General features: G+C 40.3%; 1 protein-coding gene across 7 annotated transcripts in view; it reads right to left on the bottom strand.

Moving 5' to 3' along the window:
- Positions 1 to 13508: 13508 nt before the first annotated feature.
- Positions 13509 to 24211, bottom strand: part of pax2a (paired box 2a) — a 32919-nt gene continuing 22216 nt past the window's right edge. For 4 of the 7 annotated variants that reach the window (XM_030748571.1, XM_030748566.1, XM_030748569.1 and 1 more), the window contains 3 exons: positions 17924 to 18025; positions 16448 to 16534; positions 13509 to 16280 (listed from right to left, as the gene is read on the bottom strand). In XM_030748571.1, coding sequence (XP_030604431.1) covers positions 16159 to 16280; positions 16448 to 16534; positions 17924 to 18025 — 311 coding nt within the window. In that variant the 3' untranslated portion in view covers positions 13509 to 16158. Of the gene's footprint in view, positions 16300 to 16447; positions 16535 to 17923; positions 18026 to 24211 lie in introns of all 7 variants that reach the window. The other 3 variants (XM_030748567.1, XM_030748572.1, XM_030748570.1) reach the window with 1 other exon arrangement.

Here is a 24211-nt window from a genome sequence, read left to right on the forward strand (position 1 = left end):
TACTGAGAATTCGGTGCAGAGCTTAGGCAGAATTTTCATTTTCTAATTTACAAAACAGCTTAAAGTGATCACACAGCCTATTCAATAAAAGAGAATGAACTCAGCATGTTAAAGATATCAATAATTAGCAGAACATCAATCTCCAGAGATGTCATTATAACAAGTCGCTGGGCTGCTTCTCCGTTTAAGGGTGAATACAGAAACGAAAACCTACTGTCTTAATTTTTTGGAAGCCTGAATACTGTATGTGTATTTTATGAATATATGTACAGCAACTACCACTGGAGAATAGGAATTACTGCGTACGGTCTGACCTGTTTTTAATTGCATTACATTTGCAAGAACTGTGAGCGAACTCTGAACAGAGAAAATCATTTCCAGAATTACAAAAAAAAAGAAAAATGGGGGAATAGAAATCAAGCTGGCAGTTTCCAATTCTCCTGAGCTGTTGTGATATTCAATAAATGAAAGATAGATTTTTGGAATCAACACAGAATTATTTACAGAATCTAATTTAAGATTTTACCTATGTGCCCTGTTTGATTTTAAGTGAACATTTAATGCTCCTGGTCTGCTGGCATAAACCTATTTCAGCACTCATTGATCACTGGCTCAACCTTACTGCTGTTGAATGCATGATCTGTTGTAGCTGCTGGACTAGATGATGTTGTCACTCTTCTCTAGGTGTGCCCTATTTACACTGTAATATACTGTATGACCACTATCCAGCATTGGCTTTAAAAGCAAAAAGGCAAATGATGGGACAACAAGGAGGCCCCACTGAGGACCCTAGACCAGCAGGCTGAGATTAGAGGACATTTGTTCCACAATATTGCTGCCTCCTGGTTTCCTAAGGCTGGTGCGTTTGCACAGAAGGTGTAGGCAGATATTTGGGCTGCGGCCAAAGCCTTTCCTTGCTAGCGGGCCACCTCGCTAGAGCTGCAGGTGCTGAGAAGGACTCCCCACTGATTCCTAGTGTGGTATTCGACCCTACAGGCTGATGGAACAAATGCTGGTCTAGGGAAAATAAACTTATCTCATTTGGATGACAACACATAGCCTCAGGTTACTGTGCTGTGTTGCACCAGTTTTGAGAAACAAGTCGGAAGGGGTCAATGACTCCTCCACTGCTCTTGTCCTTTGAGAATCTTCTCTCTCTGGCTGTCTGTCACTCTCTCCCCCTTTATGTGTGTGTGTGTGTGTGTGTGTGTGTGTGTGTGTGTGTGTGTGTGTGTGTGTGTGTGTGTGTGTGTGTGTGTGTGTGTGTGTGTGTGTGTTAATGATTCCTAAATCAACAGTATTAATTAATCACATTGGAAATTGTAATGATTTTTTCCTTGCACTTTTGCCGTCTTTGCTAGATAACTGGGAGCGTTATCTGAATTGTTCTCTGTGGATGGGCTCTCTTCTGACTGACCTGGCCGTGACCCCTGAGGTGAACCCCATCACGCAGAGGTGTTAGTGTGCCACCAGGCATGATGGATCACCCCTTAGATCCCTGTGATCTTATAATCACGGCCAATCATCAGGACTATCTCTGTTACTATAATGATCGGCAATGATTCGGCCCTGGAGTATTCAGATGATGGATGGAGGCTCATGTCGGGTCCTGGGAGAGGATGAGTCAGGCTTTCAACATCTATTGAAAGCATTGGCAGGTTGGCTAGTTGTTCACATCTTTATCATAATGAAGTGGAGATACTTAACCCTGGAGTACGCAGGGGTCTCTTGGTGCCTTAACACTGATGTTTAAGGTGACCCCCCTCAGGGAGACGCCCACATATTGGCTAACCATTTTGCCAGATGATATGCTAATTTTTGTGACCTTAGACTGAGCCGGGTTACTCCCACATCTACTGAAAAAGGATAATGAACTGAGCACAACATAAAATTTTATTTGCATATTTGAATTTCATGTTTATGAAAACACTGATGTTTTCTCATACAGCATGAGCTCTGTTTGTATGGAAAGAATGCATTTCTGCAGCAATAAAATGTTTGATGCTGGGTTCTGTACTGTATCTCTATATAATGCATGCAGCACCTATGTCTGGCCTTGGATTTGAGTAAAGGCTGTCACAAGCTCACATGAGTGCATGCATCACAGAGCAGGGGTACTCATCCAAACCCCACCCAAAAACCCAGTCCCCTGGTGCAGGGAATTACTGGGCCTCTCCCAGCTCCTGGTAACCCCTTCATTATCCACACACCAATGGGTCCAGATCAGATTCAGCCTTTCTGCAGGGGGGGGGGGAGAAATGGAAATTCAGTGGCAGGAGCTGCAGTTCATGCATCTGAACAATGCCTCAATGTTTAAGAAGTGGCCTCACGGATGGGAAGTGATAGGCTTGACTTGTGGTTGGTCTGGAGCAGGCTTCCTTGTTTTGATTTGTGAGAAAATGGCTAAATGCTTCCTCTGGCTCTGTGACTACTTAATGATCACATGTTTAATCAAATACACAGTAAATAAATATTTGGTGCTATATTTTGCTGCCTGCTTTCTTTTTTTAAATGACTTTTTCTCTTTATATATATATATGTATACATCCTCTGCTCATTTTTAAATGAATCTCTAAATGGACCTCATCTGTCCAGAGAGAGCCTATTAACTAAAACCCTACTCACATCCAAGGTCCTTGCCACAGAGGGTTGCTAACCCCACCCACGTGGACCTGTCTGTCACTGCCCATCAAACATCCTCACATATCACAAAAGAAAAAAAAAAAATCAAATGTGGAGAAAACAAAGAGGTAACTGAAGGATTACATTATATAGTTAATTACCTACTGGCCTCTTTGGAGCTGCAGAATTAGAGAGTTTTAATTGCTTTATCACCTGGGCTTGTGAGCGCCGCAATCAGCCTGATTTGTTTTAAATGAGCTGCAGTGGGATGGGGTAGAAGCACAGTGCTCTCTCTCTGCCCTCCGGCAACTATAGGTGAAGTAGTGGACTAAAAAGGTGAAGAGTGAGGGTGGAAGGCTCACAGATGGTAAACTGAATATCTGTAAATGAATGCAACCTCTGAAGCTATCTAATATTTCCCACTGGCCAAAATGGTCATAATGAAACAGTACATTCAAGGGTCTCTTTTGTGAACAGAAGTTCCAAAACCCCAGCACATGAACTCCCTCAGGATGTTGCGGTAGCCTTTGGGATTTGAACACCAGTGTTACTGAACCAATTAGCATATTCCTGTATTAAAGGAGGGAAGCGTGACAGTGTTTTCTAGGATGTCAGTATGTATCATTAAAAGGCATATTTTAATTAGGGACATGTTAGTTCGTTACACTAAATGGATTAACATTGCTTGTCAAGGGTAGAGATATGTTTTACATTTAAGTCCACTGGGGAACGAGGTCTCAATTTAACAAGACATCTTAAGTTGAGGGGTCTTGTTAGTGTGTATTCAGAAATGGCACTTAGACAGTTTAATATTTTGAAAATGTGTGAAGATGCCGTATCGCCGGGCTGCTGTTTGTGTGTAACTGAGTGTAAGAAGTCAATTATTATATTGCAATAGTCTGCAGGCTGTGATCTGGAAACAATGTGATCAAAGGCCAGACAGTTTGTTATCACTTTGCAAGCTATATTAGCAACAACAGGCAAATGCAAATCGGTCTGGATTTACATGATTATTTTTTTTAACAGAAAGTAATCTAACTCCAATCATTTTCTTCTTTTACAAAGTTTTTGAGGAGAGGTTTAAAAGCGAGAAGCTTGACAGTATACTTTCTGACGATGCAGCGAGTATAGGTTCTGCATGACCGTTTGGATCAAAGAGTGGTTATCTCTCCTATTGAGCTGTTCTCACCTCTGTCTTCTCTCATTATGGGATGGACAACGAGAATTTCCCTCCATTAATCAGAACCCAATCCCTGGGTCAGCCATCACAGTACCCCTAACAAGCAAAAATGCATAAAGAAGTGTGGAAATAAAAAAAAGAAGAAGAACAAAAACAAAACAAGCATCCCCCGAATGTCATAGATGCCAGAGAATTGATTTCTTCCCTGTTAGTGGGAGAAATGGGTGAGAAACTACTGCTTAGCCAGAGGTTCTACTAAATTAGATTCACTTTGTGTGTTCAGTCAGCAATCAGTCAGCAAAGTCAACTTGAACTGGTTGTGAACTAAGCACATATTCATATTAATTGGCTTTTTTCCCCCTGCTACAAATGAAATAACTCTTTTACTGACTTTGGCATTCTGCATACATTTAGACAACATGTGTCCAGCTATATACATCTAATGGCTTGTGTTATACCGTGTTTTTCTTGATCTTCCATAAAGAGGATGTAAAAGGAATTTTGGGATTATTAGGATTTTTATCAACCCAGCACCTGTATTTTACACCCCATCTGGGGCATATTTCCAAGAGTATTTTCAGCCTAGAGGAGTAGAAAAAAAAGCATCTGAATTCTTGACATTCATAACATTCCCACCTGAAGATAAGATTAATTCAGCAAATGTTATAATTATGACATGAATTCTGGTGAATGGTGCCAAAATGTGAAATCAGAATAGAAAAACATGCTTAAAAACCTTTCTATGTTTTGCCACTTTCCTGTTTAGGAATAATGTCCTGCCCTACTTTGCCAGATCTTGATTAAAATGTTGACTTTTTGCTGGGTAATAACCTGATTAATGTAATTGAATGTAAAAGGGCGTAGCTCAGCAGCACTGCTGATCACTGGAGATGGATTAGGAGAGAAGGCTTTCAAATTGAATACAGTTCTCCCTCCTCAGCTTGTTAATTGTGCCGTTTACCACTACCTGAGTCAGTGACCACTGCTATTTAGTCTCTCTAATGATGATGCACAGTCGGACCCAACCACAGATAATTAAAAAAGCCTTCCCTGCACTCACCCCCATCTCTCTCTGTCTTGAGTTTGGTGTTGCATTGACAAGCTGCACTAAAGCCAGATATTGAGCTGTCTGCTTTGCAGGGTCTTTGCTGCAGGACCACGTAGCCCTCTAAATGCTGTTATATTGTGTGTTTTCTAGAAAGAAAGTTAGGTATAGATCTTTGGTATCTGACTGTGATTGGCAGCAGAGCGGTCTAAGGTTTCATCAAGTTCTTTGTGTTAAAATGGTTGCACCACTTTGTCTCACTCAAGCAAAAACAACTGACTTTGTGCTATTATTAACACTAACATCAAAGGGAAAAGAAAACAACTGTCCCTTTGTTAACTTTCAGAGGTCACTGAAGAGGAAATGTTGCTTATGAAATCTTCTTAATGCAGTTTGATTCATTTCACAGTTTGAGCTGAATAAATAAAGCTTTCTGATCATCTCATCATCTCTGACATTTAATTTCCCTAAAAAAAAAAAAAAAAAAGCATCTCGGGGTGGCTGTACCTGGTTGCACTGTGAAGAAATCAGCTTGCATTATCGGGTCAAATATGTCACTGTGTGAGTGTTTTGCAGCAGAACTCTTAATAAGTTGTGAAACATTTGCTGAGTGCAAAAAGGGCACCAGAGTCCGTCATGTTTGAGGAAACTTTCTTTTTCCATATTGACAAAACACGATGATTTTATTTTACCATGTTTTTATTGAGTCTGTTTTGTCCTTTTCCTTAATGCCATGGTTTGGATATTTATTTGTGAAGAACAAAAACTCAGACAATCAGATCGTTAAACGGTCTAACAGGCTGATTGTTGAGGCACAGCTGAACCCAGCATCCCTGCACTCCAGACAGTTACTGAGGTTGGCTGGTTCAGTTTTACTTGATGACTCGCACCCTTTACAATAGTGAGTTTCAATTTCTTTCTTCTAGTCTCAAAGTGCAGAACAAAAAGGTATAAAAACACAGCTTTTTTTTCCTATAGCTGTCACTCAGAAGAAAAAAAGGAAGGAATATATAATATATAAATAAAGGAATGCAGATTATTTATTCATAATTTATTTATTTCTTCATTATGTGGTATCTATGCTTGTCTGTTGGTTGTTGTTCGTGTATGCTTTGAAAATGTACATGTTAGGATGGATGACTCACCTACTGCAGACCAAGTCTACCTACAGGTGCAAATAAAGCAATCTGAACCTGAAACTAGAAAGAAAACACAGATGTGGATTCTTGGCAGTGTGGAGAGGTAACAATTATATTTGTGGTGCATGCTGTTTTTTTTGTTCTTTTTGGTCAATTTATTTGGGTCAACTTTGTTTCTTTTCTCGAAAAGAACACAGAAAGTAAAATACCAAATGCTTTACGGCCCCGCACCGCATGCTCTTTCAAATTAAAATTGTGATTTTACAACATGTTGGACTTAAATTCAGTGCTACAGCTACTGATTTTCATTATCAATGAACTTTTTTTTTTTTAATTTAATTGTTTAGTCTTTGAAACTGTGAAACTTCTTCTTGTTTCTTTTTAAAGAAAAGTTTAGAATAGAAGATACAGCCTTCAGGCTTTTGGTACTTTGTCTGAAATATACTTAAAAGTTTATTTCACATCATCTAAATAGCTGCAGAAAAAAAAAGTGTCAATCAACTGATTGATTTTGCTCCATAATTTTCTTGGCAGTTAGATTCACATAAAAAAAAAAAATTTTTTTTTAAATCACAAATTATTGAATGACTTGTATAAAGTGGGTTAGCAGTTTGGAAAATAGATGGATGGAAATTGTATGATTTTCTATGAATAGTTCATTAATAACAATGATGCAATTTTCTATTTTTGGCAAGTAAAAATGAAATTACTTTGGTTTTTGCGTATGACTTAGTTCTGGGTTTAAATACAGAACAAAAAACAAACACCAATAAATCCATTTTTTTTTTTTTTTTTTAGCATATCAAATTTAAATGCAGCTCTACAATCAGGAGGAGCTGAAGAGGTCTGAGAGGAAAAGCAGTCTGTGAATTACACAGCTTGCAGTCTTGAGTAAGTGCTGAAATAATTAGGAGAGAGAAATCTTTGGCTTGTGCAAACTTCCTTCCACCATTGCAGAACAAAATAATAAAGAGAATGTGTGTGAGACAAAGGCAAGAGACCCCCATGGTGCCTGGGTCTCTGCTTCCTGTCATGAGTATTCCTGTGGGGTTTCACATGACAAAACGCAGAAAGTTGTTTTGTCCCCGTGCCTGTCACGATCCACCCTCATAACCGCAGCTGTGTGTTTGTGTGCGTATGCATGTGTGTGTGTGTGGTTGTGCACTTGCACTTGTGTGTTTGTGACTGTGCTTTTTTTCGTGCTGGCATGTTGTCTTGCTGTCTTCCCTGTCAGCTCATAGCTTGGCACCTGCTCTCATGTTCCTAATTAGTCTCATTTAATTAATTATATTCTACAGCACATCTCCTCTCTGTTCATAGGCGATTTCTTTCTGTAGGTTTTACTCCCATCCTGCTCTTCTATTTCCTTACCCTTCATATGCAGAGAATAGGGAGTCTTTACATGTTGGGTATTGCTGAAATATGGAAGTCAGGTTAGATGTGCTTCAGTGCTGTTTTCTGATAGAACCAAGCAGTTCTCAAATAATAAAATATGGTGTACACATGAATTGGATTAAAGAGTTCAAATACAAAAAAAATGGCATTAATTAGCCACATTATCATACTCTCAAAAAAGCTGCACTTCATAACTTTTTCCTCATTCAAGTTTGATGCTAAATTGCTGGGTTTTTGGGGGATTTTTTTGCTTGCAAGTTGAGCTGACAACCAGCTGACTCACAAGCAGAATCTCTTCAGCAAGCTGCAGGAAAACAGGTCAAGTCTCAAGCATGGTGAGTAAACAGAAATCAGGAAAGCACTTTACCTGTGACAGTTGGTCTAAGCACCTCTTTCTTCTCTGTTAGCTTTTCTGTTCCATTTGTCAGGTTCACTTGGCTTGTATGCCACTGTTGTCTATTAGGTGTATTTTCACTGTGCTTAGCACTACAGTACAGTACTTAATGGAGAGGATTGGAAAAGAGAGGGGAAAAAAGGGTTTACTGTTCCACAGTGTCCTGTGGGAAACTGCGAATCCTTTTGTCACATGAATTTAAACAATGGTGAGGCATATTTATGGTTTGCTTTTGTCATGAGTTTGTTTTATAATATGATAAAAATGCACAACTATATGATAAACAGAGTGACATTAACACGGGGGCATCCAAGGTGCACAAGCCCATCAATGAACGACAGTGGAAACAGCGTCGAATTTCACTTCCTGATGTCAGAGAAGAGTGGCAGCCAGTCGCAGGCAGCCTCCCAGCTGCCCCTCATCCCACGTTTTCCACTAGAGGATCCTGGGCTTAAAGAAAAGATGCCTTTAATAATTCAGAGCCATGATGAACACCACGTAACACGGCCACAAAAGACAAGATCAAACTTTTGGCAAAGCCACAGTGGGCTGATAGTGTTTCTGAGTGTAGCTCATTGTACGTTGACCATATGGACATGATAATCACCCATGGGATGAATCAGCAGATTCTTGATCTGAAGCCCAAAATCACACGACACCTTAATTAGCTGGTGTTGATATCGTCCTTCACAGCATTAATTTGTCACCACCAGCAAATGGATTCTGGCAAGCATCTTTCTGTTGAATTTTGTCAAAAGTGTTAATGAATTGGCATTTATATATATTGTGCTCTTCTAGTCTTTTTGACCATTTGAAACTCAATATTCACGTAAACAACCACACACTGCATGCATGTGCAGCACCAGGTGCACTTTGGAGTTCCCTGTCTTGTCAAAAGACACTTCAACACGTGACTGGAGAAACTGCGGAATGGCCTCCTAAGCTACACCGACAGATATAAGATCACAAATATTTAAAATCTGTGAGTAAATCTCCTCTTACAGGCAGCTTTACTTGACAAAGTATTTATCAACAAAAATTTCACACTGAATCATATTACATATTCAATTCAAATGTGCTTATATAGTGCCAATTCACTACAACAGTTGCCTCAAGGCGTTTTATACTATAATTAAAGACCCTACAGTATTGGAGAAAACCTCAACAATCGAACATACCCCTGTGAGCAAGCACTTTGTGACAGTGGGAAAGAAAAACTCCCTTTTAACAGGAAGAAACCTCCAGGAGAACCAGGCTCAGGGAGGGGCAGCAGATGGAGAAAAGAAGAAGAGAGCATAGGGAGAAGGGACAAAACATATCAGCAGTCAGTTATGAGGACATAAGCACAAGTTTGTCTTGGTTACCTCCTGACTAATATATGCAGCCATCATTAAATTATTTGGGACTGTGTTTATTTCCAATGGCATGCAGTTCCCAGTAAGGTGTAAATAATTGCTGCCCTCCTCAGGAAGTCTAGCCACCATGAAGCAGTGAGTTGAAAAGGTCAGACGTGTTCAGCACGCCAGCTCTAAAGTGGTTTATTAGCATCCCAACGACATATTCAGGAGATCGCCTGAGACATAATTACCTGGATAAGGTACAGATGAATACTGTATTTGGGAGAGAAGGCAAGGTTGGTTGGATATTGGCTTTGTCTCCATTAACCTGGAGCACGGTGTTAAAGGATCTGTTTGTGGAGAGAAAATGACAGGGAGTCGGGCTGACGGGGCTGGACTGAGACAGTTAAAGGCCCCTTGCTGCATAGGATAATTAATAAATAAAATACCAGGGGAGCCCCTGCCATGCCTTCGTCTATGACAGGGGCTGTCTCCAGTGCGCTAAAGCATTAAATGACCAATTTCTGTCAGACTAACTTCCACCACGCTCTCTCTCCCTTTCTCTCCCTCTCTCTTTTGCTTGCCCTCTCGTCTCCACTACACTCTCACCCCTCTCTCCACCCTTCCCTCCCTCGCTTCCTCTTTTTCTGAAGTGGGGCTACTTTGCTCTCTTTGCACTGAGTTTTTCAGCGACTGATGGCTCTAGTTCATTTCTGCTGAATTAATTGGTCCCTGAATGAATTCTGTTGACAGGGCAATTCATCATGTGTTTGGCCTGACAGTGACTGGGTGTTGGGTAGGGGAGGGGGTGGAGGTGTTAAGGAGTGTATGTCTGTGTGTGTGTGTGAGTTCATGTGGGGCGTTGTGAAGTGGTGTGGGGAGCCAGTCAGAGGTGGTGGGGGGTTGGTGTTTGTGGCCTCCCACTCTTCTTTCTCCCCATTTGCTTCGTCTCTTCTTCTGCTTCTTCCTTCGTCCTGCTTTTGCTGCAGAAGGTTTGATGCTCTTGTTGAACTGTTTTACCAAAACAGTTGGGACTCAAGCAAATCAACCGCCCCTCCCCATCCGGGTGGGTTTCTGTCAGACAGAAGACGCTCTCTCAGCTTGAAGAGGGCACGCAGGTCACTGCTACCCTATTTTATACATTTTGGCCTTTTGTTACGCCCCTTCACACTTCCTCTCCAACTACAAATCCCTCCCCGCCGCTTGATATGCACGCACAAACACAGGGCCACCATTTCTCGCCCCACAGCTCCTCAGCTCTTTTCGAGAGTGACATAATCAGGTAGCAAGGCATATTTAGTGCTTAATTACACAATGTGTCGCACAATGGCCATTCAAAACGATAATTTAGCTCCTGAAGGGAAATTGCTGTGCACTGCTGACTGATCTAACAGGGATGGGAATGGTATAATAGCATATAGTTGGCAGATGAGGCCTGGGTTGAGAAACGCAGCAATTGCATTTCTCCAGACAGCTCTTTGGCTGCTCATTATTCTAATTGCGAACTATGCGACAGTGCAGGATGCACAAAGAGCCTCAGCATCCTTTGAGCTTGAACATGGAGGAGACCTCTTTAGGCTGCGTTGAGTCAATCAATGCTCACTCATTACAAACATCACAAAGTCATGTTCTTGTCGCCTGGATGGTCTCACCCGCTGACAGTGAAAATAACCTCATAATCACTGTTCTGTCAGGATCGAGATCATCAGCGAACAGGCTTGAACTCTTTGGCTCCCATGTCGCACTAAAATAATAATAAAGTACTGGAATAATTATATGCTTTTGTGTAGCTTTTGATAAATTTAAGCCCAGTGTCCATGCAACTTTTGGGATTGTCTTTTACTTTGTATAAGCTGAAAAGAAGATTTTTGAAGCAGTAAAACAGTCACCAATGTAAGCTTCCTGAATGGGTCTTATCAACCACAAAAATTAAGCCAAAACATTATAGCTAGGCTCACAAGCCTTCTGTGACATCATCCTTCTGCTCCTTTTCCATCACCATGGCTTGTGCGGCAGACCAGTGTGACAGTGTGATGGATAATGCTTCTGGGACCATCTAACATGTCTAAGCATTTGCAGTATAATAAAGGCCATAGCTAATAAGAGTTCAGTAATAGTAACACCTCATAGTTGGTCAAAACAAAGAAATCTAAACCAGCCCTCTGCTTTTCATTTAGACTGGTACACTGACTGAATGAATGTGCATGATATATTTATATAAAGGTATTAGTTAGTATAGATAGAGGTTATTTATGAAACTGGACAGAAATGGTTTAAACGTGGATATATCCATAGTATGAGATGAAACTTTTACACTTTTTTAATTTTCAATACTTTTCATCCTTGGGATGGGTACACACACATCTGCCTCTTCAGGGACACTTAAACACTTTTACATCTATTTAACATATGCATATTCAATATGACACATAGATCTTTTTAACCCCCAGCACATAGCAGCTCAGTGATAAAACACTGGACCACTGTGGTGCTTCCTCTTCCTAGCGCAAATCCATTTGGGATTAACACAGTTAACGAAGGCAGCATTGTGAACAATACTGCACCCGTGCAGCCACTAATTAAAGTTGCTTCTAATGAGGGCCCGTTGATTGACACAGCAGGGTTGGCCTCTCCCCTCACTAGCATCAACTATGACAGCCACATGATGAGGCTGATGACAGGCTCCCATGCAGGCAGATGACAGGACGTCAGTGCTAGACCACCACCGCTCATCTTCTCTGAACAATGCTGCACTCGTCTGACACCACAAGATTCACTGAGTCTTGGATTGTCGATGTTTACACAAGGAAAAATCATTAAATATTGTATTCTTTGGCTTTACGCTACACTTTTTCAGTGTTTATTGGGTTCAAAGGAAGCACCTTGTTGGCCACTGGTGGAAAAATCTCAGTACTAATACAACAATTTCAAAATATTCTATGACAATTAAGCCCTTTGTTCAAACATAGTAAAAGTATTAAGGATTTTCAGATAAATAAACTATGTAAATCTAATTTTAAATGATCATACATTACATTCAAAGATTGTAAAGTATCAGTACAATTTGTAACTGTAGCAATTCTAGCTGCAGCTGGTAGTAACTATGTAATTATTATGTCCTTTAATCAAATAGTTCCCAACCTGTGGCATGAAATGCTTTTAAAAAAACTGCTAAAATTAATAAATTTCTCTGTTACGTTGTGGATTAGAATGATACTGTTTCGTATTTTACATTTGACAGTGTATATACATTTTCATATATGTGAAATTTAACGTGGTTGCTTCAGACTGTGTCTCTCTACCAGCAATTTAGAAGTGGCTTATTTTGCTGTTCATATTATCAGTGACAGGCATGAATCATGCGAAAGAGGCCTAGCTGTAGGGCATCACCAAGCCAAGCTGACAATGAGGGTGAAGTGTTTGAGTAAATCTTGCACGAGGCCCACTGGCCCCCATGGCAGGGCCTCTCTGTGTGGGTTTGAGAAGCCCTGAGGATGACAGGTGCTTTTCGTAATGCCTAACTGATGAGAGCCAATCAGTGGGCTCCATTCTGCTGGTGTGTGTCTCTTCTCCTGTTGTTGTCATCTGGCCCTCTAAAGTAAAGATGAGCTTGACTGACAGATGCATCCGGGTTCACAGTTTATTGGTTTCTACGAGAGAGCCAGATATGCCAATTTAGACAGGGTAGTGACAAAAAAGTTCCCATCTAAATGGAATAATTTTACCACTGGGAATACTCAGCTGGGAGAAGAGGGAGTGTTAGCGTGCATGTGTGTGTATGCGGGTGTGTATTTTATCTTTTAACAAGGCCTGAATGACAAACACATAGGACAGTTAGGGGCTGACAGAAACAGAAGCTTTTGATGCTTCACAGGGGATCCATGAAATAAACAATAGGCAGAGGAAGCAAAGAAATTGAATTACAACTGGCTGGGTTTGTGTGTTTCAGAGTAGAAAGTGGAAGTGAGGCAGCAGCAGTGTGGTATAGTAGAATGAAACCAATGCATCATTAAAAATACTGGAGTCAGAAGCTGGGGCATTGCTCTCCTGCCCTCCCAACTGTCTTGCTTCTTTGTTTAACACTTTTCTTTCCTCCAGCAAATGCAGTTGTTCTCTTAAACACAGTCTCAATTTATTCGATTTCTTTACACATCCGCACACCGACACGCACAAACTGTATGTTGTGCAACCTTTGTGCATTTCATATTTGAGAGCTGTAACCCTTATGAGCGCCTTGTGGATTACTGACTGTTCATAAAATCAAACGTCAATACACCAGCAGCAGGAATGCTCCCCGGGAACCTTGAACTCTGAATCATTTTCTTATGTGGCTGATAATGAGGGGACACCAAGTCAACGACAGACATATAAAAGAATTTATTTCTCATGTGCACAAAAAGAATTGGAACAGAACTGAAACAGAACAATGATTGAGGCCACAAGGCTTTCCATATAGATTTTCATGAGAAATCCTTTTTATGTCCATGACACATCTCCTGTATCATCTTTACAATGGCACAAGGCCCATTCCTGCAGAGGTGCTCCACTTCCTAAAGCAAAGACTTTGCTTGAATGATGGCAGCATGCACTCTGCACCAGTGTTTCACTTTCAAATGCAAGTAGACAGAAATAGGCAAATCCCAAGTGCAATTTGTAGAGGATAGCTTCTCCTGAAGAGCAGAACTGCAGTCTGTTTCTCTGTTATCTGGTGCCCTCAGCAATGACACTTAACCCTGGTACCAGAAGATGCATTAGCTTGTACAGAATTAAAGAAAAAAAAATTTATTTTTTTGATGCCTTATGCTTAACTGTTGATAGTGAAGTTGAGAGGCTAGTGGAGAAATGGGTGACTGGGAATAAGTATGGGTGTGTTTCTTTACATTGAGGCACAGATTACTGTAATTTGGAATAACATAATGAGCACGACATCTACAAATAGCAAACAGGACAATATCTTTGATTGTTGCCAAGGACATCAGTTTGATCGCATCTTCATTTCAGGGAATTTGTGGAGTAAAAGCAAAAACTGGAGAATTATTTCACACTGGAGGTCTGTTGTACTTTTGCAGCTTTTATGCTGTTCTCCATGGGGATTACTTATTCCATACAACGAAAGATGATACAGAAAGCCATTTAACTCATTGCATAGTGACATAAAACATCATCATGACAATATCATGAGAATAAAATAAAATGACAAAGACAGCCTATGTGATGTTAGCGTCTGAAACCTGCTATTGATGTAGCCATAGGTTAAACAGCTGTTGTGCCTTTCCTCAGAGCACAACATTACATTAAGACACAAATGTAATGCATGTTTTTTTTTTTCAGTCTGTATATCTACAAAGGGAGCCAGTACATTAGTATGATACTGCAATGGTGTGTTTGTGTGTGTGTGTGTGTGTGTGTGTGAGTGACAATATATTTACAGAGAATTGTCTTCACATTATTCACAAATCCTTCTATAAAGCAGCATTTTGTCGCCGTTATTGGAATCACTGAATTTCACCTTTCGCGCTACACTCAAATGCAGCATGATGTTCACCAGCTGAAATTTCATGACATATATGCTCAGTGTTGACTTACTTAAAAGATAATACTGCTTTATTTATGTATACATATACTGTAAATAAAATATTAAATATCGAACTAAGTCTTTGGCAAATGTAGTTAAGAGTACATTCACAAAATATTTTCCAAAACTTAAAATGAGTCAGTATTTTCTTTCAGTCCCTACGGAGAGTGGAACCTAACTTCACGGAGGGTGGTGAATCTGTGTTGTTAAAGGCAATTAATTTCAATTAACAGGCATGAATTTATGTTTTTAAAAAAACAGGTCTGTAAGGCAATTGTTGAAGCTAATTTGCAGTCAGTTTGGACAACTGCATGCAGCTTTCTAAACTGTGTAGGCATCTATTGGCATGACTAAGTAGCTGAATGAGAGATAGCTGAACTGAAGGATTTGTTCATGTAGCCAAAGAATTATGGCTTCACTTTTACTCGGGGAAAAAAAAAGATGTTCACACGCAAACGGGTCTGTTAGCTTGTTAGCTTTGTGTTTTTATATGAATGCAACATATATATTTTCAACTTATGCTTATAAAATGGTTAATTTTAAGTGAATGTACCAAAAAAGGAAAACAAACAAACAAACAAAAAAAAAAACAGACAAAGTTGAGGTTATAGTGCAAAAAAAGAGCAAAGGATGAGACCGTGCACGAACATGGACATGACTGGAAAATGAGAGAAATGTGACAGCTGTTCTGAAAAAATCTTTGTTTACATTAAAAAAATTGTAACAGAAAATATAATTTAAAGTATTTAAAATTCTGGCAAGACCATTTTACGTTCGTGGTCACCACATTTTTAATACTTTGCAAGATGATTTACATTTTTACATCTGATTGTTTGCCACAGGGAGCGCGATGTCACCAGGGTCAGTAAACACTGCGGGGCATGCTGTGTTTGTCTTATAATTTAAGTGTTATTGGAGAAATGGGAGCAGAGAAGTTCATCAAAGCACCAGAGTAAAGCCCGCTCTACATTGTGGAGCCAGGATCTCATTAATGGTCAGAGGGGCCCACAACACTGGTTCGAGTCGCTACATTGTTAAGCTATAGGACCACTGTCCCCCTGGACGTCTCTCTTCAGAGCAGAAAAATACTGCAGTTCATTACATAAAGGAATGTGACGATCCATGAATAAAATAACAACAACAACAACAACAACAGCAAAGAAACAAAATGAAAAACCCACAACATTTTTCCACATGGTTTTCTTCACACTGTTTTTCTTCAATTTATATGTTATAATATATATATTTATATAATCTCTTAAAGTCATTCTGGAAACGTTCAGGCCTGTGAGAGAATAAGGGCATGACAGGTGAGTTCCAAATGCCCATGGGCTCTTTCGACCCAAAGTGTGTGTGTAACGCTGAAGCTGGGTGCATCGGCGTCGACCTCGCCCATCCTTCCTCCACAACGCGCTTGCTGACGGGGTTTCATTTAGGATTCCACCTCGCTTCCCTTTGACCTCAGTGTTTCTCAGACAGGGACAATATGGAGGCCGAAGCTCTGGCCCTGCAATTTGAGCTGGTCTCCGGCGTAACTAGTGGCGGTCGTAGGCAGTGGCAGCAGTGGGAGGTGCGGAGCCACGGGATGCGGCACTATAATAATAAGGGGAACCTGAAAGTTAACAGAAGAACGAGCCGTTGGAAACCACGAGGTCAAACATGATGTAAGACACGTGTGTAAAGCTCCGAGGATACATCGATTATTCAGAGACTATATTTGGATTATTGGTATGACAGTCTTTATTATGTCAGACACTTACTTAGTAATGCTGGATTGCTGAACCGCCAAGCTTCGTTGTAAGTTGTGTATTGTGGATGAGAGTAGGGGTTTCCAGAAAAATCCCCTCCTGGAGAACAAAAATGTAAAAACAAATATTCAAATGTTAGCTAGTAAAGACAAATGGCCAATATATTATAAAATATAAAGCTATGAAAAAAAAAATCACCAACATACATACATGCAGTTACATTTGAATTTTTCGCACATTACTGATACATCAGTTCCTTGGACATCTGTACAGCATCTCACCAGAATCCCTTCAGGTAAATTCATTGTTCTATTATTATTATTATTATTATTATTATTATATCCTCTCTTCTGTCCCAAAGTTTGCTTTCAAGTAGTCATACTTTGCTTCAGAGCATTTCTCATCATCCTCTCTGTGCAGGTTGGAGTGGGAAGGTTGGGAGGGTGAGGGGATATCACAGAGCGATGCTGTGGGTCCACAGGTTTCTTTCTTTTATGGCACTATAAAGGCTGGATTTTATATGAAGGTGCTGAAGAATGGCCTTTGCTTTAACAGTGTTTGGGGCCAGACACTAAATCTTAGTCATTCGCCACTGGGTGAACCCCCCCATCTCACGAACTGCTGGATTAAAAAGGCTTTGTAGTGTTTTTGTGCTTCATGGGGTTTTTTTTGTTGTTTTTTTGTCATCCACACCCTCTCCAGTGGTATAATCAAATACAGAAAAGTAGCACAAAAATTTCCTTAATTTCAGATATCTGTTTGACCTCTATCTATATGCTAAACTCACTTGCAAATGCCGCACAGCTGCTTTGTTTGTTGGTCAGTGTTGGATACATGTCACGGCGCAATAAAAAGAATTGTGTTTTGAGTTGTTTGGAGCACAGATCTACACATGCTGGCAGCATCTTCACCGGTAGTTGTGTAACTTAAGCTCATCCCTGAGAGAGATAGTGATTTAAATATTTACAGGCCCTCCACGCCTCTGTGTTTTGACCCTTAACTGTTTGCTTTGAACCTGAACTGCAGGTTAAGTAGAGGGGAAAGAGATACGCTCTGCAGCCCTGGGTGTCCGGGGAGGCGAGGAGAGGAGCAAAAGCAGTGTTTATCGACGGGGCTGGTGAGAGTGCGCTGTGTGGACACGGCGAGGGTAATGAGCGCTGGGAGCTGGAGTGTAACTGAGAGGAACTGTCCTATCTCACAGCCACTGATTGTGGTGATCACCTATCGAGTTCATCTAATGTCCTCATCCACAGACGCTAACCACACGCTAACCGCAGTCTAACAAAGCTATAACGAGCTTGCTTCAATCCTTTGAGTCAAAAGCAATGCTTTAACATTTCTCCACTGTCTCAACAGTGGATTTGTGTTTTATGGTTTCATGTTTTTGCAGGATTAAGTAACCTAAAGTTTTACATCACCTGAGGAGGACTATCTGTTGCAAATATGGTGCAATTAATGGTGTCATAAAAAGGGAGCAGCATCACCTACCAGGAACCATTCCAGCAAGTGTGGATGTGGGATAGCTGCCTTGTCCTGTGGGAGGGACATGAGGTGGGTAGCCAGGTAAGGTGGTACTAGCCATATCTCGACCTGCAGGCACACAGAAGGAGGCTCTGTATTACAAGTATGGTCACAGTGAGAAAAGTTGAATTCATACTGTACTTGAGAGAGATTTAAAGCTGAAACCAGTCCAGGGTTTGTATCCTGAGACCTGAGTGTGCTCATGTCATAATCAAGTTGATGCAAACTGAAACTGGACTGCAAGAACAAATAAAAATGTGCTACCAGTGAACATTACTGATCAGTTTGGTATCTATACTTTGCAACACAGTGGATCCATAACTGCAAGTTTTGTCATTATATTGATGAAAAAAGATGCAAATGAAAAGTTTCTTTTAACATATATTGCTTTTGCAAAAGTCTAGTACATAAATGCAAAAATCACCAAAGTGAAGTGATGCATTCAGCCACTGAGAATAACAGGCAGTGTCTCCGTCAGTCACAATGCATCGGCTCATTCTCTTTCTCAGGCAAGATCACTTTGTAAAAGCCATTACAAGGGGCTGGAGCCTATCTCAGCATGCATTGGTGAAATCGTCGGGTCACCCATCAACATCACAAGACTACAACAAAACATAACATACCAGTATCACAAGCGGCTCAAAGTTACATCAGCATCAGGCCAATGAGAGCATCATGCTGCCCTTTGCTTCATATTCAGCCCTTTAATTAACCCTGACAGCAAACCAGCTGGATGAAGGGGTACAAAGGACTGGCAGCTACGGGTTCAAGGCAGGTCCCAGTATCAGGTTTATATCTGTGCCTCCGACCCCCCCTTTGGGCTCCTCTGCCCCCCTAGACTTTGGACCTGTCATGACGTTGGAATGTCTGTTGTGACACTGTGAGACAAGCTGGGAGTCAAATGTGGAGTAAAGCAGGGTGGGAAAAGGTAGAGATCAGCTGCTGTTGATGAGAGCCAAATGTTCAGTTTTGCTCCTGTATACACAACTGCAGGGGCAAAAAAGCAACAGGAGAGGTGGCCGCTTTAATTTGTACATAACTGAGAATTACTAAAAGCGAACACAGAGTTAAATCAGGTGAACAGAATGAAATTAATTGAATTTTTATCTGGCTATGGGGCCTCGTGGGAGACGCTGTACCTGCTATAAAGGGCTGGCTGGCATACTGGCTGTAGCAGGAGCTGTGAGCATGGGCAAGGTAGCTGGGAGTAGATGCATCTACTGAGAGGCTGGACTGGTGGGGCAAGATGTCAGCTAGAGCAGAATCCCCAACAGAGGAGGGGGTGAAGGGGGCAAAGGATGCCTCATGGGGCTCTCGCTTTACACACATGGAAGGTGGATATGACGGGTGAGAGTCTGGCAGGTGGGGAAAAAAAAAAGAAAAGGAAAAGATTTGATATAATGCAGACATACAACTCCACACAATCTGTACATACGTATATGTCAGTCACTCACATGTATGGTAAGATGGATGTATAGCTCTATAAATGTCCAAGCTCAAGTGTAGAGGCAAAAATAAGAAGCGTAACAGCGAAAAAAAACACAGCCAGTCATAATTAAAGAAAGAAAGATGGGACTGCAAACCCTTATGAGATTTAACATGTTAATTAAAAAAGGAGCCCAAAGAATTAGGAGCAATACAAGAAGTGCACATGCTTCAATACATTAACTTGCCATCTTTTAAGAACTCACTTGCAGACATTTTATATGAATACTGAATAGATAAGCAGTCTTTACCACTTGATTTGTTCATTTACATGGCTTATAATAATAATCTCATATGCACCTAGCAGTAATTCATTCAACTAAGTGGAAATGTACACCAGTGAAATGTTGCAACAACACATCGCGCCTGATCAATCAAGCTCAAATGCGTAAAAAATTTCCCCAAGGTTTTGGGAAAACAAACAACATAATCTCTCGGCTGCTTTCTCACAACAAAATCACTCTCACAAATAACCAAGCAGCCGGCTTGCAGACAGTTCAAAACTCTGCACTTTGATCTAATTTGGCTGATGAGTCTTGGCATCTTTCATTTCACCGGCTCTGCCTCTCGAACCTGTGCAATCAATGTGAGCTCTGTTTCTGGCCTCTCTGTGCCCACTGCAAGTCTGTTCTGTTTGCGGGGGCCTGCAGGGAGAGATGGCTCTTTCCCGACACCATGATAGCCTCATTAGCTGCTTCTCTCATCATTGTTGTTTTACAACAGGACTGTGTGTTGCGATTCCTCATTAAGATAAGGGATGTTCAATGGAAGGGGAACGCAACATTGTCAGCCCTAAGAACCTAATACCAGAGAATCAGGCAACGTTACTCACTACTTTCCTGTAGGAGAAAAAAAACATTGTAGGTTCTCCCAGTGTTACTCTCCTTATTTGTCTTTGTGATAGCTAAAAATGTGGATTTAGACAGAAGTACTGCAATTAGAGTGAATCTTTTCTTAGAAAAAATGACAACACTATGGGGAAAAGATACAGTGTGAACAATGTACATTTTTTAACATATGATCAGATCATTAAAAAGAACGGCTGCCATGAATCTTTGGCATGAACAGAAATATTCTAATGAGTGGACTTTCCATTTAATTGGGTGGACCAAAATGTTGTCACATGTACTGCCCAAGTATGTCAGGAGTTACATTGGAAACCGGGTCTACATTTAGGAATGATGACAAATCCCTTGTGCTTAGTTCTGCTCTTCAGTTAATTATAGCCAACATGTAGTCTGTAAAAACCTTTGAAGTTCAAACAGCTCTCAAAAGTCCAGTTACAAGAAAAGATCCTGCAGAAGACAATGCTAGCCGTTTGCTTCTGTCAGAAACACTGCAGAGCATCATATTCCAGGTACACTTGAACCATGATATCATGATGACATCAAGTATAAACTGAATACAAATTTCCACCAAACAGAGCCAAGAGCCTGCATTGTAAAACAACCTAATGATAGTCAGATTAAAAAAAAAGAAAGAAAGAATTGTGTATTGCAGTTTCAAAAATGAATGAACTGCAGCTATTGCCTCAGAAGGCTTGCTTATGTGTAACTTGCTCATGCAGGCTATTATTAGGAACACCCTGTTGCCAGGTTATGTTCTCCACTGGCAACAGTTGACAATTAGGGTACAAAGTACATCATGCTAATGCAACACTCATGATGATTTAATATATCTGAATGTACCATAAATTCCTGCTGCTTACTGACTATGTCTTCAGGTGATTAGTTCACACTTAATAAATCATCAATGGAGGAATGTTTACTCAAAAATTAGACACCAATCTGTCTTGATTTCAAGTACATTTAACTTTCTTTACCAATTTTTTTTTTTGTTTTGTTTTTTTTTTACCAGTGGAAATAATCTTATAAACAATAGTTGCTCACTCATTTGTTAATAGTGAGCAACAAGAATACATCAGGAATACATCCTGCAAACCACTCTTAATTCAAGAGTGGTTTGACCTCTTATTCTATACATTCTGGGACATTAATTCTAAGTTTAAGATGCGAATGAGGGTGCCTAACATAAAGTCAAGGTCAAGTCTGTTTACACTGTATCCAAGACTTCCTCCATACTAGTGTAGGCTTCTGTTTTCTCAGTGCCTGAGCAACTGTTGTCAAACAGACAGGGGTTACAACGCAACAACAACCGATACAAATGCTGCGTTCAAGACCACTGAACTCTGAAACTAATCAGACATGGTGTTGCTTATTGTCCTGGAGACAAGACAGCGCCTGGGTAAAGGGAGCCTGTCAAATCGAAGGCCCTGATGATGGAGATGGAAGATAAACTCAGGGTCCTTGGGGACTTTTCTCCTCAGCAAACACATCTTTGAGTGAGGGGAGATGGTATAGAGTTCTCCAATAGCTGTCTCTGCTCCACCACTGATACTACATCGAGACCCCATCAACCATAGAAATGGACTGTTAAGAACCTGCAACAATCCTCCGAGTGATGCTTCCAGATATAGCTACAAAAGGCTTCTCTCAAGTGAGCCTTTCATTTTTAAACGTACTCTGAGGAACTTTGCTGCACAAACCATTTACTGGTAAAACTCTTGTTTAGAAAGGCTGACATTCAATCTACAGAGAACTTTTTCATTCAAGCAAAACTTCCTTCCTGTGAAGCCAGGGAAATGTCATCTGGTGAGGAATCTACAAGAATAAAATGCTAATTTTACATAGACAGAGACACATTCATGCTTGTATTGCAGCATTTCAACCCCTGGCTTCGCTCTGTTGCATTATAGCTTTGGTCATTTATAACTACTTACACCAAAATGAACAAAAGAAAATTCCTGAAACATTGCATTCAACTGCAGGAATATATATATATATATATATATATATATATATATATATATATATATATATATATATATATATATATATATATATATATATATTTTTTTTTTTGCAGGCAAAAATAGTTTGAATTCCCCATCTAGAGGTTTAACGTAATTCATTATCAAATGTGTGCTCAAAGGTTAGTGTGCTATCGACGGGGTGATATAAACATTAATTTCCAGGCTTGGGGCTGCAGGCGTTAACTGAGCTGAGAAGAGCCGTTTGTCACCAGGCCACACAGCAGGCATTGCAAGTTAGGTGGCTGCTTGTTGTTTGCCACCCAGCAGAGAAAAGCTGGTACTGCCAGCTCATAAAAGGAGCTTCAGAGTGTGGTGTGCATTTCAGCAGAAATTAATCTGAAAGAAAGTGCTCAGCTCTTTCATTATTTTGTGCATGAAGTGAGAAATACATAGACAAACAGGTAAAAAAGAAAAGTAAACACAACAGCTCTTCACACCTGCTTGAGCTGTTGTGGTCCGAGTGGAAGCCAATTTACACCTGGCTATCCTACAGGCTCTGTGTGCCCAGCCTGTACTGAAACCACTGAATCTGGTGTAGCATTAATTAACAGTAAAAAAAAAAAAAAAAATTTCAATAACTATAAAGTAAAAATGTACATAAGCTGCAGGATACTGTAAGTTGCTTACTCTCTTTGAGCATCAATAGAAAAGACTAGGGGTGAATCACATTCACATAAATCCACTGAACACACTGTGAAAATAAACTGGATACATACACACATGGCCGGTCTTATTACAATTAAGGTGATAAAGAAATATACTATAGGCTCAATAATATTGGTTTAGTCTCTCAGTCTTTAAATGCAGGTGTTTTCAGTCCCATTGCCACAACTGTACAAAATCAAGCACCTAGCCATGCAGTCTGCCTCTCTAAGATTTGTGAAAGAATAGGTCCTTCTAAATAGCTTGCTAAATACAAGCGTGATACTGTAATAGGCTGCCACGATCAGCTGTAACTGGCATTATTGCAAAGTGGAAGCTTTTAGGAACCACAGCAACTCAGCCACAAAGTGACAGACCACCTAAAGTTACAGATCCACAGTTACAGGTGCTGAGCTGCTTAGAGCATAAAATTTGCCAACGCTCTGCTGACTCAGTGACTGCACAGCTCCAAACCTCCTCTGGCATTAACATCAGGACAAAAACTGTGTGGCAGAAGCTTCATGCTATGGGTTTCCATGGCCAAGCAGCTCCTGTAGATGTAGTGTTTAGGTGGCCCAGTACTTTTGTTCATGTTCAGTTTAATGTGATATCTTTGCCAATATTAGCAGGAGCTACATTCATTATGTTTTGCTTAAGACATCATTTGCCTTCCTTAAGAATAATCTTGATGATTTTTATATAAGATTGTAGAAGGATTTCTTTTAAATGACTGTTGCATCTTACCAAATCCCAGTGGTACATTAAAGTACGCTAAATCTCTCCCTATTTTGGCTGCTTCCAAGGTAACCTTCTCTTTCACACATCCAGGACACAAAAGATGGCCGACCACGCTTTCACTGTAGCGCTGCTGGAATGCAAAGCTGAGCACTTCATTAATCATTCATCTTTAATAGATTATGCAAATTTCAGGACATAAAAATCAACAAGATCAATAACTGTATGAATTTTAATTGGGAGCAGAAAACATTTAAAGAATGAATATAATCTCATAGCTCCATCCAGTATGAGAACATAATTTATTGATAATTGGATCCCAGCCTAAGTGAGGAAGGTAATTTAGCATTTTTTCAGCCTTGGCATACATTCCTATTTACAGGGTTTGCTAATGGAAGGAAAAATAATATTATGCACTAACAACCTCCACACAATCAAATGCCTCATGCATTACTTTGCATAGTCGTGAAAATTGGGTAATAAAAGTTTACAGGATATTACTTCTGAGTTTAATTTGGTGC

Source organism: Archocentrus centrarchus, chromosome 15, assembly GCF_007364275.1.
Source record: "Archocentrus centrarchus isolate MPI-CPG fArcCen1 chromosome 15, fArcCen1, whole genome shotgun sequence".
Classification (NCBI taxonomy): domain Eukaryota; kingdom Metazoa; phylum Chordata; class Actinopteri; order Cichliformes; family Cichlidae; genus Archocentrus; species Archocentrus centrarchus.